We start from the raw sequence: 17,487 nt of genomic DNA, 5'->3' as shown, positions 1-17,487 counted from the left end.
GGCAAATCCGGCATCTGAAACGCCCACGAATGCATTTGGACGGCCACTCATATCTTGAGTTCAGTATCCACATATCTTAAATCTCTGCACGTCCATCGAACACCCCAATTTCACAAGTAAATAACAAATGTTGGTACTGAAAATACATAGTTCTTATATAAAATTTATTTTAAGTGCAAAACTCAAACATTAGCTCTTTGGTTTCCATTGTGGGTCCACATGCTTCACAAAATCATTGAGTAGCTGTGCATGCATCTGATGATGTCGAAGATTTTGATGCACCTGTAGAAAGTTCATAAGCTGATTTGCATCTTGATCTTTCGGGAATTGAACTTGTTCTCCAGGTGCTTCAAAACCATTGGTTTGGGCAACACCTTCACCCTCATTCTCGACAATCACGTTGTGCAAAATAACACAACATGCCATGAGTTGCCACAAAGTTTCTGATTCCCACATCATTACAGCTCCACGAACAATTCCCCAACAAGCTTGAAGCACCCGAATGCCCTCTCCACATTCTTCTTGGCTGCTTTCTGCATTGTTGCAAAGTGATTTTATTTGTTGCCCTGTGGTTTGGATACGGTCTTCACAAACGCCGCCCACTGAGGATAGATGCCATCGGCAAGGTAGTACCCCATGTTGTAGTCACAGCCGTTGACAGTGTAGTTGCATGGCGGAAATTCCCCATTACAAAGCCTCCTTAACACCGTAGATCATTGAAGCACGTTGATGTCGTTGTGCGAACCCGACATTTCAAAGAAAGCATGCCAAATCCATAAGTCATGTGATGCCACTGCTTCTAGTATGATGGTGGCCTCATTGGTGTGACATTGATACATTCCCTGCAAACCTTTGGGGGCAGTTCTTCCATTGCCAGTGAATGCAATCAATTGATTCGACCATTCCTGAAAACCCTCTGGCCTCTTCAATAACCAACAAATTTTCTGCGTTGGCCCTCTCAGATACTTTGTCAAACACCTGCACCACGGCACAGACAAACTTGACAGTAGTCTCGAGGCATGTGCTCTCCCCCATTCTAACCATCTCATCAACGGCATATGCGGCAGTACCAAGTGCAAGCATCCTCAGAGCAGCCGTGCATTTCTGCTTAGCACAGAAAGATAGTTGGCCGCAGCAATCCCTTATGAGCTTGCAGTAGTCATCGCGTGCCTCCACTCCCTCCACAATAAGCAAAAACAATGGTTTCGGCATGCGAAAACGGCGACGAAACCATGGATCATCCGGGAAAGTTGGGTTCGGAGCAAAGTAGTCCTTCTGCATGAGCGTGCTCTAGACACCCTATCCCGATTGATCACTCTTCTCCCTTTGATTGAGCCCTTGAAGTTGAGGATATGCTCCACCTAACGGTCCATTTCCTCTTGCATGCTCATGAGCACGATCATGTCCAGTTCTCCGCCCGAATCCGACGAATCGAAGAACTCATCTTGAATGATTTGATTATGCTTCGTCGGTCCATACTTCTTGTCCGACGAAGCATCATAATTCATCGCTTTCCCTAAAAAATTCACAAAAAACCAGGTCGGACAATATGTCGAACACATAGAGTGCAAGGGGGAGCCCGAGAGTTGTTGGACGTACCGCGGTGGCGTCCGGGCCGCCGCTGATGTCCTCGGCGGCGAGGACGGGAGAGAGGAGTGTTGTGCCGGTGCTGGCGGCGCAGAGGCTCGGAGTGGCTGTGGAGCGTGCGCGGCGGCGGAGCTGCGAGACGGACGTCGCAGAGGAGGAAGAAGAGATGAGAGAGCACATGGATCCGGTATGTCGAGGGGGTGGATTTGGTGCAATATGAGGTAAGGTAGGGCTGTCGGGTCCGACATGGTGGACGCACCCGAGGTGCCCCCATATTCGCGCTAGATATGAGGGGTGCCGGTCAGCTCGGGCGTTTGAGGCCCGTTTGAGGCGTTCGTCTGGGTCGCATTAGCGTGACCGGTCAATGATCGGGCCGTCCGCCCGGGCATTTGAGGCAGGTTTGGGGGCCCAGCAGTAGATGCTCTTAACTCCACACATTCACGTCTGAATGCCTTCAACCTTTATTTTCTCCAATACATAGAGCTTGCGTACCATTCTACTGATAAAAGGAGTTTGAGCAAGTACAAAGGATGGTACATCACGTGACACGTGCGATAGGAGGCGTACGTACGGTGACGAGAGCAGAAGGCAACGAGTGTGCTGAGCCCCGAGAACAAAAGGGCTACATCATAGGCACTAGCTTGACAATTCCTTTGGCGCTGGCTTTGGCCCAAAGACGCGCTTCGTGTTGGATCTCCTGTAGCAGGCACGAGATGGACAATCTCTTACCATAAAAAATGCATTGCGGTGGCACCCGATGGACCTCGCTGTGAGCAAAATGATGAAGGAAAGGGCTCGACGATGATTGTGGGGGCATTGGCGCAAGGAGGTGCCCACCATTCAGAGAAGCTCGTCACCGAGCCGGGCAACGATGATGTGGATCGGCACCAAGAAAACGCGTGCCAAACTTGCTGGAAGAAAGAGCATCCAACAAGGAGGTGTTGCAAGTCTTCAGGAGCTTGGCTGCAAAGGACACACCGGTTGTCGTGTGGGAGACTACAGTGGGCAAGCTGATCTGCCGTCCAACTTCTATCTTGGAAGGCGAGACTTGTGAACACCTTGATATGGAGAGATGCCCAAGTTTTTCATGTGATACTGTGGATGTCAAGGATCCAAGCCCGATCCTTCAGAGTTTGGCACACAGTGCGGTTGCGGTGACGCCGCTTGGGCACCATGTTGAGAATCGGGGGGGGGGGGGGGGGTGGGGTCAGCGATGGAACTCCCATCGATCCAATGATCCGACTAGAACAGGCAGGTGTTTCCATCCCGGCGAACCACAACGTAGAGGCACGAAAGATCTACATTGCCTCGACATCGGCAGGGAGGTGGAACTGGCTCCACGGGCGAGAGGGATCTGTGTGTTTGAGTAGCCAACGAGTATGAAGTGCTATGCCCGCCCGATGGAGATCTTGAATGCCGAGGCCGCCTAGGAAGGTAGGCCGACAAACCTTAGCCCAATTGGCCACGGTTGGCATCCTTGCAATCTACCTCAAGGAAGCCATAGATGATCCGGTTAAGCTTGGCGAGGCTGGGTTTGTTGAAGACGATGGCCACGAGTAGATGTGTAGGCATTGCACAAAGAATGTGTCGGATGAGCACAAGCCTGTTGCTGAGAGATAGCATAGAAGCCTGCCAACTGGTAGTGGGCCAAGCGGACTATCGGGACTCCCCTAAATCCACCAGATATGGTACAAAGCTATGGAATTCTGACATTCGGATTGGTCCACAGATGTTTAATGCACGACGTTGTAGGGCAAAATGTGTCCAAACCACGCGGTCTAGACATTTAGGGTCGTTTTGATGGACCGGGTTGGAAATTCCCTTATAACCCTATACACCGTGGATGTTACACCTCCCTTTGCTACATTACTTGTCCCTCTATTTTAAATCATTACTTGTCCCCAAGCAAACACGGACGAAATTTTGGACGTGAGCATAATGACATCCTCCCACCGCGTGGATTGCCCAAACTCTGCTATTGATGAGAGCTTGAAGGATCACATTGTTTCCTTTCTTGACTAATCTAGTGGCTAGCATTTCTTCTGGTTTAGGTCAACGAATGTCCAATTGTACCGCCTATAACAATTCAGAATAGAAGAAAGTCTGCAATAAGATTAGAACTCCTTGAACTATGAGACATGTAATATAGGGTGAACAAAAATTGTTGCCTGGTATGTCCAGTTGAGAAGGGATTGCGTAAGCGGGCGACAAATATGCATGCCACCTTGGGAAAGGGTCAATTGGCGCATGAAGATTGAACGTACGATAGCAATTTCAATAGTACTTGAAACTGTTTGTCAGTTTGAATTCTTGTTTGCCTGCAGCTTCATCCAATTCTGCACTGTGACAATGGAGTTAGTGCTAACGTAGACAAAGAGGCGTCACACAAAAATCGAGATTGTGTAACCATATAAAGATTTGAATGCCAGACAATAAAGAGAGGTGTGGTATTTTGGATTTGTACAATAACTCAAGGAGTAAAAGCCAGGCTCACCATTTCTCGGGCATGTGTCATGCATGACACATTAGAGATATATTCGAAGCATTTATCATGATCCATTTGGCTAACCGTGAATGGATGGTATGCCATAGAGAAGAGCATCGTTGTGCCAAAGACGGCGAGAAAATCCGCCCACATGTGGTTCTTATTGCGATTGAAGATGATCGTGAATGGCACGACATGAAGCTTCACAACATTTTCAAGGAAGACCTTGGCAATTTTATGTGCCTTGAATGGATTATGTAGATGCATGAAGTATGGATATCTTGAAAAATGATCCACAAGGGAAAGCCCCTGGATGGAGTTAACACTGATATCCTGCCAAGCCCCCTATGAATTTTATGCAGTGATCAAGGGACCGTCCCAGTCACATGGCATGGCGCTATGCACATGAGGACAATCCTTCCCCAAAATTGTGTTTTAGTTGCCTAGCCAGACTGTGCATCACAATGGAAAATGTGTTGTCTTGGGACCACAAAGTTTAAGTTTTGTACATGTTCCATACCTTGGAGCACTTGGCAATTGACGATACGAACTTAGCCAAGTGTATTGGCATGTTGCGTTGAACGTACTATGCACCACATATAATCATGGTGGTACTCAGAGTCAATGAGGACACACTAGCACCTTGAACCACCAGAGCGTCATCGTCCATGTAACTTGTCGATTTGCGTTGTGGCGAGCCACCCAGTTGCCATCACCGCTTCTAGAACTGAATCATCCTCATTGTGTGTCACCACCACCTTTGTAACCTAGAGACACGTACTGCCGCTGCCATCAGATCAATCTGTCGGTCCAATAACTATAAGCACTTGTTCCTCCATCTTAACGACAAATGAAGCCTCCATACAACCTTCTCTCTTGCCCATCACCTTCAAGCAAGGTGGGTCTAGGTTAAGGTTTAAGATGTGTTATCGTAATTTCTTATCAATACCAGCCAACCAACACAAGGATTTACAAGGTTCTCCAAAACCGTCCGCTAGGATTTTTGCGATTGCGGACTAAACAAATCCCGTGATCAACTAACCTCGATGACCAAGGCAGAAGATCTGTTTCAACTATGAGAGAGAGTGAGAGAGAGAGAGGGAGGGAGGGAGGGAGGGAGAGGGAGAGAGAGAGAGAGAGGGATATATATATATATATATATATATATATATATATATAGAGAGAGAGAGAGAGAGAGAGAGAGAGAGTTTTCACTTGGTTGCCCATCTTGTTCTTCTGGTCTAGAAGAGACGAAACATATGGTGTTTCAATGCCAGAAGTAAAAGGAGGTCAGAAGAAGGCTGGATTTGAACAAGATTATTGATAGAGTGTGTGAAGTTGATTGTGCTGGTGGGGATTCATCTAGAATTCTTATTAGACTTGCCAAGTGAAGACTTATCTATCATGGGCCTTCAGAATACGTGTGAGATGATCCTCATTACTGCTTGGTATTTGTTGTGGGAAAGGTGTAAGCTAGTGCATAAAGAGAAGATGCAAGATGCTACCTGGATTTCTATTGGGATTCTTGCTCTAACATCTAATTATGTTTTTGCTTCGTCTCCAAATGCTTCTATTAAAAACGGGGTTGGATTTGCCCACCTGTGGTTTTTGTGAATCTTAATGTTGATGAACCCTTTGATATCGACTTTCATAAGGCTATGGCCGGGGCGGTCCTGAGGGATGATAAAGAAAAAATCATTGCGGGGGGAAATTAGAGAGTAGATTGATGTGTGGAAGTTCTGACGGTGGAAGCTTAGGCGCTCATGATCGGTCTGTCCCTCGCGCAAAGCGCGGGGGGGGGGGGGGGGGGGGTGTAATCGACTCATTATTAACTCTGATAATTATGGAGGACGATCGGTAGAAGCGGCAGCGGTAGTTTTTGATGATTATTAGTATATGGCATGTGATTTTCCTATCTCTAGTTTCGATTATTGTAATAGAGAAGCTAATAAAGTTGCTAGGTTGGCCAGATTTATTTGAATTTTGATTGGTTTGAGGATTCTTTGAACGAAATTGTATCCCTCATCATGAACCATGTAACTATTGTTTCGATTGAATAAAGCCGTCTGTTTTCTAAAAAAGAAAGGTGCTAAAGTCATAGAGAGGATCGCCCCTAAAAAGGTCATAGAGAGGATCAATATTGATATGTAAGCAATATCCTGGAAAAAGAGCGAGAAGAAACATCGAATGCATGGTGGAGTCAATCACCGGCAGCAAACTGGGTTGGTGAGTTGACGTTATAAAACCATATCATATCACACGATCGATTTGATCAACGCGCCGGCTTATATATATAGTCGATGATTAGATTTGGGTATGGAACCATATACTATCTTCTTGGCTTGTTGTCCTGGCGGGGCGGCCGACGGCGATAGCGCTGGGCACTACTGTCGGTCCAGTGAAAAACAGTCACAACTGCCAATTTTACAGTGTCTGGGCATGATATGCGTGAGCGGTTCAACCGTGGAAAATTGTTGTCAGGTATACGTTATGGTTACACAAACCTGGTGTCAGTTGTTTATTATTTACAAGTATTTTCTGTGATTGTGGTTCTGCAAGTTATATGAATAAAAATTGTAGGAAGTATTGTACTCCCTCTGTTCACATATATAAAATGTTTTAGATATTTCAATATGAACTATGTACAGACTGAAATAAGTGAACAGACACACTCAAACATGTCTCTATACATCTGATTTAAAAAAAATTAGAACATCTTATATTTGTGAACAGAAGGAGTGTTTTATTGTCAATATGAACAACCAAGCATTAATTAAAGCACAAAAAAGAAACAAAACATTAAAACAAGATATACACTCGCACGTAAACAATTACAATTATGATGGGCTAACTCGTGATAAATCTAGGCATACCAAGTTATTATGTTGGATACTAGTAATTGCTTTAATGGGGAGGTGATGTTCCCGTTCACAACAAGGCGTCTGTGATAACTTTATCAATCTTGAAACTTCGTAACTCCAACCTGGTCTTCAGTAGACATTGTATGAGTGCACACGTCGACATTATAATTGGTGTTTCTTAAAAAAGGTAGAATTTGTATGGCCCGGTCTTCAATATAATTATGAAAGGACAAACATTTTGGATCGAATGTGATAGATATTCCTAACATTAGTCACCGCGGATTAGTCATGCTTGTAATTTTAGTACGAATCCAGGTCCTAATTGAAGAGCAAAAACTACGTATGAGACGACACTAATGACAGGAGAGGGGTGCCAACGACAAAGAGAGGTGTATGCCAGTATTATAGTGCCCTCTAAATGCATCTTTCGTGTGCTTGCATGCGTACTTGTGCACCGACAGGAAGAACCGGCAAAGCAAGCTAAAAAAGCTTCCCAAGAAACAACGCCAAAAGGAAGAAAAGAAAAAGGTTTCTCCATTTATATATGCCCCTCCAATCAACGCGAAAAGTCTCTTCCAAGATTCTATTGATATTCATCATCACTCGCCAAGAAGATCAGATCGCGCGATATGCAAGGGATCGTTTCATCCATCACTACTAGTGGCTAACTAACTTTAGTAAAGCCGCAAAAAAAAAAAAACTAACTTTAGTGAACTTTTTTAGTATTATTTGACGGCAGGGTGTCTAATGAACTAAATTATTGTAGCTATGAAGAAAAAAAATGATGCGTGTGCATGGATAAGAATGGTCCATAACCGCAGCTTCGTATGTGGCTGGCCACATGAAGATTCTATATAGAAATAGCCGTTATATACAGCAAGGTCGATATAAGATAATTAAGTGGTGCATGCGCACTAGCTATCTAGGCCAGGTAATCGGTTTGCCTTTCATTTAGAAGAAAGATATAAGCTAATAAGGGAAACGGGTCAGTACCGATACAGAGAGTCGCACACTGTCATGTCATGGGCCGTCCCAGGGCGACGGCCCAAAGCGACAAGACGCAACCGAAGGCTGGCAAGGGAATTCGAACCCCAAGAGAAGGAGAAGCAGAGCACGGCAAGGGAGCAAGCTATATGAAGCGAGAGGAGGAAGACAGAGGCGTCAAGCAACAGAAGGATAACCCAACCACTCTGTTCCCCTAGTATCTTTCCTCCTCCCTCCTTCTCCAATTTGTACCAACCCCAATTGAGAGGGAGAATTCTGCTGTGAGCATAACAATTGATATCAGAGCTCGATTCGTTCCTCATCGATTCGTGCGTGATCCGTCAGTCCGATTGGGGTGAGCAGCGGATCCGTCTGCTGCTGTAATTCCTATCCTTCGGGAGGAACTGCCGTCTCGGGTGGGCGATCTGGCGCCGAAGAAGCGGGGGCCGAGTGCTGTGGAGCTCTAGATTTCGGCGGCGATGGGCACCGTGGAGCAGCAAGGGGTGGAGACGAACGCCAAGCTCGACTCCATCTTCGAGCAGCTCAAGGGCGTCACCGCGTGGATGAAGACCATGGACTCGACAGCCAAATCCCTCAGCGAGTCCGCCTCCCTCCTGCAACTCCATGCGGAGGACGCGTCGGCGCGTCTGGATGCGCGGGAAGCGTCGCCCACACCACCTCAAGGTCCAGCCAACAACCGCATCCCGCCAACCACCGTGGAAGGACGCACGGACGGCGTGGATCGGCCCCATGGGCACGGCGGGCTTCTGCTACATCGGGGGTCAGTTCTCGGGGATCCACGATTCCCCGGACTGCCTCCGGACAACGGTATGCGACCCGCACCCAACCTGTTCGACAGAGAGCCACATACACCACATCGTCCTCACTTTGGTAGCACTCCCAAAATGGATTTCCCCAAGTTTGATGGGACCGATTATCAAGTATGGCTTGATAATTGTGAGTTGTACTTCGAGATTTACAGTGTATCCGACACGATGAAGGTCAAATTTGCCTCCCTGAATTGTGTGGGTAATGCTGCGCTCTGGCTCAAAATGATTCAGAAGCGCCGGGCGTTTGCAACCTGGCAGGAGTTCTGCACTTCAGTTAGAGAGAAATGGGGACGCGATAAACACAAATTTTACATGAGACAAATGTTGCTGCTAAGTCAAGTAGGCACGGTAGAGGATTACACAGCAAAATTTGACACACTTAAACATCAAATCCTGTTAGCTGATCCCCATACTCATGAAGTTTTCTTTGTGGAACGTTACACATCGGGGCTGCGTCCTGATATTCGTGCTGCTGTAGTTTTGCATCGTCCTGAAGACGTCGATACTACTAGTTGTTTGGCGTTGTTGCAGGAAGCGGAGCTGGCGCATGATCAAGGCACTTCTTCTGCTTCAACTAAGTCATTCCGCCAACAGCACAAGCAAAGCTCCTATGGGGACAAAACCAAGCAGTCCTCGGGTACTGATGATTCACGTAAAATGGCAGAGAAGCTGGAAGCCCTGCGCAACTATAGAAAGGCCAAGAATCTCTGTTTTACCTGCGGTGATCCATGGGCGCGAGGGCACAAATGCCCAGACAAGGTGCCTATTCATGTCATGGAAGAATTGCTTGAGGTCTTGCAACTGGACGACCCCCCTGATCCGCAACACCTCTCGGACTCGAGCTCTGACGAGGAAGTGATGTTGATGTCGGCAGCCGTACAACCGGAGACACGAGTTAAACGACGCACTATGCGTCTACACGGCATGATTGGCAAGCGCCGGATACTGATATTGGTCGACTCAGGTGCGAACTGCTCGTTCGTGGATGCCAAACTTGTGGCTGATCTCAGGTTGACACCCCAGGAGATGGCACCAACACAATATGTAGTGGCGAGAGGATCCACATTGACAAGCTCGCAATGGATTCCTAAGTTGGCGTGGTGGACACAAGGGCATACATTTCAGCAAGATGTTAAGGTATTACCCTTGGGCTGTTATGATCTGATTGTGGGCGCCGATTGGCTGGAGGAGCACAGCCCTATGTGGATACATTGGCGCAACAGAACAATGCGCTTCACGCATGAAGGGCGACGCATATCTCTGTCGGAATCAAGGACAATGGTGTTGAATGCAAGCAGATTTCACCAAGGAAAATGAGAGGGTTGCTACGCCGAGGTGCAGTACAACACGGTATTCAGGTCCGTGCAATTCACCAGGAACAGGAACTGCAAGCCCTGACATCGAGCACTACAGCAACGTCGGTACGGCCCTCAGAAATGGACATGCCACCAGGGGTTGCGGCTCTTATAGTGGAGTTCCAAGATCTGTTCCAAGCACCTTCAAGTTTGCCGCCTCGACGCCCACAAGATCACAGGATACCACTGGTCGAAGGAGCCCAGCCTGTTAGTGCTCGGCCGTATCGCTATACGCCGCAACAGAAAGATGAGATTCAACGGCAGATTAAAGAGATGCTCAGCCAAGGTTTCATCAGATTGAGCACCAGTCCCTTCGCCTCTCCGGTGCTACTTGTGCACACAAAGGATGGCTCCTGGCGTTTTTGCGTCGACTACCGGATGTTGAATGCAATCACGGTCAAAAACAAATACCCCATGCCAATAGTCGATGAGCTCTTGGATGAGTTGGCAGGTGCCTGCTGGTTTACAAAGCTGGACATGCTGTCAGGCTATCATCAGATACGTATGGCCGAAGGGGAAGAGTTCAAGACAGCCTTCCGCACCCACCAAGGATTGTATGAGTTTTTGGTTATGCCGTTCGGGGTCACCGGAGGCCCAAGCACTTTTCAAGGAGTGGTCAACTTCACCTTTGATAATCTTTTGCGCAAAGGGGTGCTCCTCTTTATGGACGACATCTTGGTGCACACCAAAACTCTAGAGGAACATATTAAGTTGCTCAAGGAAGTCTTCAGGAAACTACAGGAGCACCAGTTCGTTATCAAAAGATCTAAATGCGTGTTTGCCCAGCAGAAATTGGAGTATCTGGGGCATATTATTGGAGCTGACGGTGTGGCCACAGAGCCATGCAAGGTAGCAGCAGTAGCAGCTTGGCCAGTGCCCAACAACTTGAAGCAATTGCGAGGATTCCTCGGGCTCACAGGGTACTACCGCAAATTTATTCAGAATTATGGGATCATCAGCCGCCCTCTAACAGAACTGTTAAAGAAGGGGCTCATCTTCCAATGGACACCGCAGGCGGACAAGGCATTTACCCTGTTGAAACAAGCAATGATCAGCGCACCTGTGTTAGCAGTTCCAGATTTCTCCAAGACATTTGTCCTCGAGACAGGCGCTTGCAAGGATGGAGTAGGCGCAGTCCTGATGCAACAAGGTCACCCATTAGCATATCTGAGTAAGGCACTCTGCCCCAAAAATCAGGCTCTTAGTACATATGAAAAAGAATGCTTGGCATTATTGTTGGCAGTGGAAAAGTGGCGCCCGTATCTGCAACATCAACGCTTCATCATCCGCACTGATCACCAGGCATTGCGGCACTTATCTGAGCAACGATTGAGCATGGGCATTCAACATAAAGCGTTTGTGAAGCTGATGGGACTAGATTACACCATCCAGTACAAGAAAGGAGTACATAATGCAGCGGCTGACTCATTATCTCGTTGTCCCCAGTTGGAGCCATTCTTGGCAATTTCTGCTCCGGTACCTGTTTGGTTGGATCAATTGGTCCAGGGTTATGCAGAGGACTCGCAATCCATGAAACTGTTAACTGAATTGGCCATCTCTTCTGACAACAGCCAAGGATTCACCCTATCGCAAGGTGTTCTCCGTTACAAGGGACGAGTGTGGGTTGGAACAAACAAGCTGGCCCAACAACATATCATCAAAAGCATGCATGATAGCGCGGTGGGAGGGCACTCAGGTGTACTAGCAACGTATCAACGGATCAGACGCTTGTTTGCGTGGCCCAGACTGAAGAAAACGGTCACTGATTATGTGCAGCACTGTGAAGTTTGCCAGCGTGCTAAGGTTGAGCACTGTCGCCAGCCAGGGCTCCTGCAACCCCACGACATTCCACCCCACCCGTGGCATACCCTGAGCTGGGATTTTGTGGAAGGGCTGCCTCGCTCGCAAGGGATGGACGTCGTCCTGGTGGTTATCGACAAGTTAACAAAATATGGCCACTTCATTCCCCTCAAGCATCCGTATACAGCCCAGCAAGTGGCGCAAGTCTTCTTCGATCAGGTTTATCGTCTGCACGGTATGCCTTTTCGTATCATCTCTGATCGTGATCCGGTATTTACCAGTTTGTTTTGGCAAGAACTCTTCCGTCTCTCGGATACAATTCTGAATATGAGCTCAGCACGGCATCCGGAGACCGACGGACAGACGGAAAAACTGAACCAATGCATGGAAGCATTTCTGCGGTGCTTTGCTCATGACACACCGGTTCGTTGGGCGCGGTGGCTGCCCTTAGCGGAGCATTGGTACAATACATCCTTCCATACAGCAATGGGTCACTCCCCATTCGTAGCCTTATATGGGTATTCCCCTAGACCATTTGCATTGGAGGCGCCAGCAACCAACCCCGAGGTGGCGGAATTAGCAAGTGAGAGGGCATCCACGCTCGAGCTGCTGCGCCAACATCTGCTCCTAGCGCAGCAGAGGATGAAATGCCAAGCGGACAAGCATCGCAGCGAGAGATCATTTGCAGTGGGCGACAAAGTGTATCTGAAAGTCCAACCTTATTTGCAGAACTCCCTGGCAGCAAGGCGCAACCACAAACTCGCTCTTAAGTACTATGGTCCCTATACAGTGCTGCAAAAGATTGGGGCGGTCTCCTATCGCCTGGAGCTGCCGCCACAGTCCAAGATCCACGATGTTATCCATGTGTCGCAATTGAAGAAATGTCTGCCACCCAATACTGAGGCCATCGTCGAGGACAACACTCCACCTCCAAAGGACCTGCAACTGCTCACTCCCGAAATCATTCTGCAGACCAAGTTGGTACCAATCAGCGGCAAGACCACACCGCGCGTCAAGGTACGTTAGGCAGGCAGGCCAGACACACACGACACCTGGGAAGACGCGTTCAGGCTGCAACGTCGTTTCCCTGTCCTGGCAACTTGGGGGCAAGTCGCTGCTCAAGGGGTGGGGAATGTCATGTCATGGGCCGGCCCAGGGCGACGGCCCAAAGCGACAAGACGCAACCGAAGGCTGGCAAGGGAATTCGAAGCCCAAGAGAAGGAGAAGCAGAGCACGGCAAGGGAGCGAGCTATATGAAGCGAGAGGAGGAAGACAGAGGCGTCAAGCAACAGAAGGATAACCCAACCACTCTGTTCCCCTAGTATCTTTCCTCCTCCCTCCTTCCCCAATTTGTACCAACCCCAATTGAGAGGGAGAATTCTGCTGTGAGCATAACACACACACTAGCCCTGAGGTTGCGCACCAAATCAGCCAAAGACTTTGTCACCTACGCGATCAGTCTCCACACCCTTGAACATAACCTGAAACCGCCGCCCTGGCTTATAGATCCCGCAACACACATTCATCGGTCTTGAGGTTACACACCAAATAGGTCGACGACTCGTCACCCAAGCGATCATATTCGACACCTCGCACGACGACCGAAGCCGTCACTCCGGCTTACAAACCTCAGCAACGCACACTCATCTGCCTCGAGACAACCTGATAATGTACCAGACGATCAGAGTAAACACCCTTCAAGACAGAGGCAATCTGTTTGAAATATGAGCAATTTACCGAATGATTTTATTAACAGAAACACTAGATAAAGCATGACTAGTATAGCAGTGATAAAATAAGCCATGCGGTTTGACAAAGAGAAGATAAACATCATCTTCATATATGAACCGTAACTAAACATATCTAGAGCAGACAGTATAGCAAGTTGCAAATATGAAATAGAGTCTAACATATCTAGGGCAAACACTAGAACAAGGAACTGTAGCAGGGCCTCTAATAGAAAGAGGAAGAACACGTACGGGACAGCAGCAGCAGAAGCGCTGGACTTGGGGTCGGTGTCCTCGCCAGCCATGTCGTCGAGGAGGTTGTCGACGTCGGGGAAGAAGTCATCGTCGGGGAAGTAGTCGTCGGAGTCCGGGGCGTCCGTGATGAAGAAGTCAGTAATCGCGCGTAGCGCTTCCCAAAAACCTTATCACCCTTCTCCCGTACATGACTCAAAAGGTGCGGTTTCGGAGGCCTACTGTCCCGACCTGCGGTGCACGCCGCAAGCCGGGATGGGGAAGATCGTAGCAGTAGCTCAGTGGTCGGGAACTCTGAGGCGAGAGGGTTGTGTTGTTCTGGTGCGTCTCTCTGGGAGGAGCGACCTCCCTTTTATAGGCACAAGAGAAGAAGGTGAGAGGGCAGAGACGGGAGGTGAACGAAGAGAGGGAGGCGAAGTGAACAGGCAGCAGGCGAAGAGATGCGTCGTTCGTATACAGTCTCCACTTCAGCAAAAACGTTTCAGCTCCCGTTCGTATACCCGTCGTGCGTGGCAAAAAATTTAGACATCGGCTCATTCTCGCAACCCGCGGCATGGCGTGGCGTGGCGTGACGAGGCGTGGCGTGGCGTGGCGAGGCGAGCGGCGGAGGAGGAGCGCGCGTGGATGTCCCTCTTGTTCTCATGCTCATACATGTGGGGAAAGAACCTCCCTTATAAAGAGGTCCAACTCCCTCTAAACTAGCAGGACTAAACTTTAGTAGTGCCCCTTGCCTTGCACGAATGGGCTAAGTGGGCCTCTAGTATTTATTAGGAATTTCTTAAATTGTTATTGGGCTGGCCCATAAATAGATAAAATTCCAGCAATCCCCCACCAGATCCTAGAGGCACATAGAATTTGCCTTTAGTTCCAAAATACTGTTTTATATATCGGTACTGCAGTGGAGACTGTTAAGTTGAACTTCCACCTAGAACTCTACGCTACACTAGTAAGCAACTTGAACAGTGGACTAGGCCTTGAACTGCAAGTTTTCTACGAATCTAGTTTCACACAAAGCCTTGACCGATACTTGGCTACCGTGGGGTCTTCCGCGCGGGTGGAGCTTATGCGTCATACTCCGAGACCTTTCATGAGTTTACTAGAGAGAACTCTACTCTCATAAGATTGCGACGTTTAACAATCAGACTCATATAGGTGTGTTCGTCAAAAGATGTTTTGCAGGACAACATCTTTGCTTAAAAGAGCCACTTAGAACACATTAAGATATACATCAACCTGCCTTGCAGATTAGGAGAGTATTGCATCTTCATGGAGTGGTATTGTTACTAGTAAGGATACTCTCCTCTCCGTTGACCAACAGCTTGTCTTCCACATCTAATTCACGGGATCTCCGATCACAAAGAATAGGTTACTACCGTGAACAACTCATATTGTGGGTCCCATACCCATCTCCCTCGATGCATTATCTATCACATTACGTGATAGACCCTTAGTAAAAGGATCTGCCAGATTCTTAGACGTTTGGATATAATCCAATGCAATAACTCCGGAGTTTCTCATTTTCCTGACAGATTTTAACCTTCTCTGAACGTGTCTTGATGACTTCATGTTATCCTTTGAGCTGCTCACTTTCGTGATCATAGTTGGATTGTCGCAGTTCATAAGGATGCCCGGTACAGGTTTCTCAACAACCGGCAAGTCATTCAAGAGCCGACGAAGCCAATCTGCTTCGACCGTAGCTGTATCTAGGGCTGTGAGTTCTGCTTCCATTGTTGACCTCGTTAAGATGGTCTGCTTGCAAGACTTCCAAGAAACAGCGCCACCTCCATGAGTGAATGCATATCCGCTCGTGGCCTTTATCTCGTCAGCATCTGAGATCCAGTTTGAGTCACTATACCCTTCAAGCACCTTTGGGTGCCCAGTGTAGTGAATTCCATAATTCGCAGTACCTTTCAAGTAACGCAAAACTCTCTCTAGAGCTTTCCAATGCACATCTGCTGGTTTTGAGACAAACCGACTCAGTTTGCTAACAGCAAAAGAGATGCCAGGTCCTGTAGCACTGGCTAAGTACATAAGCGAGCCAATAATCTGAAAATACTTTAATTGATCTCTAGCAATTCTTTGATCTTTTGAAGCAGCACGCTAACATCATTTGGTGTTGGAGAGGGCTTGCAGTCACTATAGCCAAAGCGACTCAAGATCTTTTCCACATAGTGAGATTGAAGCAATGTAACCCACCATCATCGTCTCTCAACAACTTGATATTTAGAATGACATCAGCCACTCCTAAATCCTTCATCTCAAAACAGCGAGATAGGAAATCCTTGACCTCAATAACATTCAGATTTGTTCCGAAAATCAGTATGTCATTAACATACAAGCAAATGATAACTCCCTCGCCCCCACCATGGCGATATCACACACATTTGTCAGCTTCGTTCACAACAAAGCCTGCAGCTGTTAAAGTTCTTTCAAACTTCTCATGCCACTGTTTGGGTGCTTGCTTGAGTCCATACAAAGACTTCAACAACTTGCACACTTTCCCTTCCTGACCATCTAGTACAAACCCATCTGGTTGTTCCATATAAATTTCCTCGTCCAACTCTCCATTTAGGAAAGCAGTCTTAACATCCATTTGATGAACGAGAAGACCATGTGAGGCAGCTAGTGCAAGTAGAACTCGAATAGTGGTCAGTCGAGCCACAGGTGAGTAAGTATCAAAGAAGTCTTCACCTTCCTTTTGGGTATAACCCTTAGCCACGAGTCGAGCCTTGTACTTTTCAATAGTACCATCAGGCCTAAGCTCCTTCTTGAATAAACATTTGCATCCTATAGGTCTGCACCCATAAGGACAATCAGTTATCTCCCAAGTTTCATTCGCCAAGATGGAATCCATCTCTCTACGAACTGCTTCCTTCTAGTAGTCAGCATCTTCAGATCCATATGCCTCTGAAATAGAATTGGGAGTGTCATCTATGAGATACACAAGAAAATCATCACCAAAGGACTTTGCAGTCCTCTGTCTCTTGCTCCTGGTATGAATTTCATTGTTCTCCTCCACAGGATTTTCAAAGTGTTCCATCGAAATAGCAGGGTCAGTAATTGTAACTGGTTCCTGATTTGATGAACTAGGCATTTCCTGATTAGATGAGGTAGCCATATCCTTCATGGGAAAGATATCTTCAAAGAAAGTCACATCATTCGACTCCATGATCGTACCGACATGCATGTCAGGTACCTCAGATTTTACAACCAAGAATCTATAACCAATGCTATGAAAAGCATATCCCAGGAAAACACAATCCACGGTCTTTGGTCCAAGCTTGCGCTTCTATGGAATTGGCACATTGACTTTCGCCAAACAACCCCAGGTTCGTAGATAAGAGAGCTTTAACCTTTTCTTCTCCCATTCCTCGAATGGAGTTATCTCTTTGTTCTTTGTGGGAACTCGGTTTAGGACATGACATGCTGTCAATATCGCCTCCCCCACCATGCCTTGGAGAGACACGATGTGTCTAACATGGCGTTAACCAAATCTGTTAGAGTACGGTTCTTTCTTTCGGCCACCCCATTTGACTGAGGTGAATAGGGAGGCGTCCTCTCATGGATTATACCATGTTCCGCACAAAAGGAATCAAATTCATTTGA

General features: G+C 47.5%; 1 protein-coding gene across 1 annotated transcript; it reads right to left on the bottom strand.

Moving 5' to 3' along the window:
* Positions 1-458: 458 nt before the first annotated feature.
* On the bottom strand, positions 459-1,767 carry LOC123494890 (uncharacterized). Its single transcript, XM_045231376.1, has 4 exons — positions 1,600-1,767; positions 851-1,179; positions 582-699; positions 459-533 (listed from the first exon to the last, which is right to left on the bottom strand). The coding sequence occupies exons 1-4, from the start codon at positions 1,765-1,767 to the stop codon at positions 459-461; spliced, it is 690 nt and encodes a 229-aa protein (XP_045087311.1).
* Between the last annotated feature and the right edge of the window lie 15,720 nt (positions 1,768-17,487).

Source organism: Aegilops tauschii, chromosome 1, assembly GCF_002575655.3.
Source record: "Aegilops tauschii subsp. strangulata cultivar AL8/78 chromosome 1, Aet v6.0, whole genome shotgun sequence".
In the NCBI taxonomy this organism is placed as follows: Eukaryota; Viridiplantae; Streptophyta; class Magnoliopsida; order Poales; family Poaceae; genus Aegilops; species Aegilops tauschii.
Note: the sequence above shows the minus strand (reverse complement) of the source record. Positions and strands in the feature narration are given on the sequence as shown.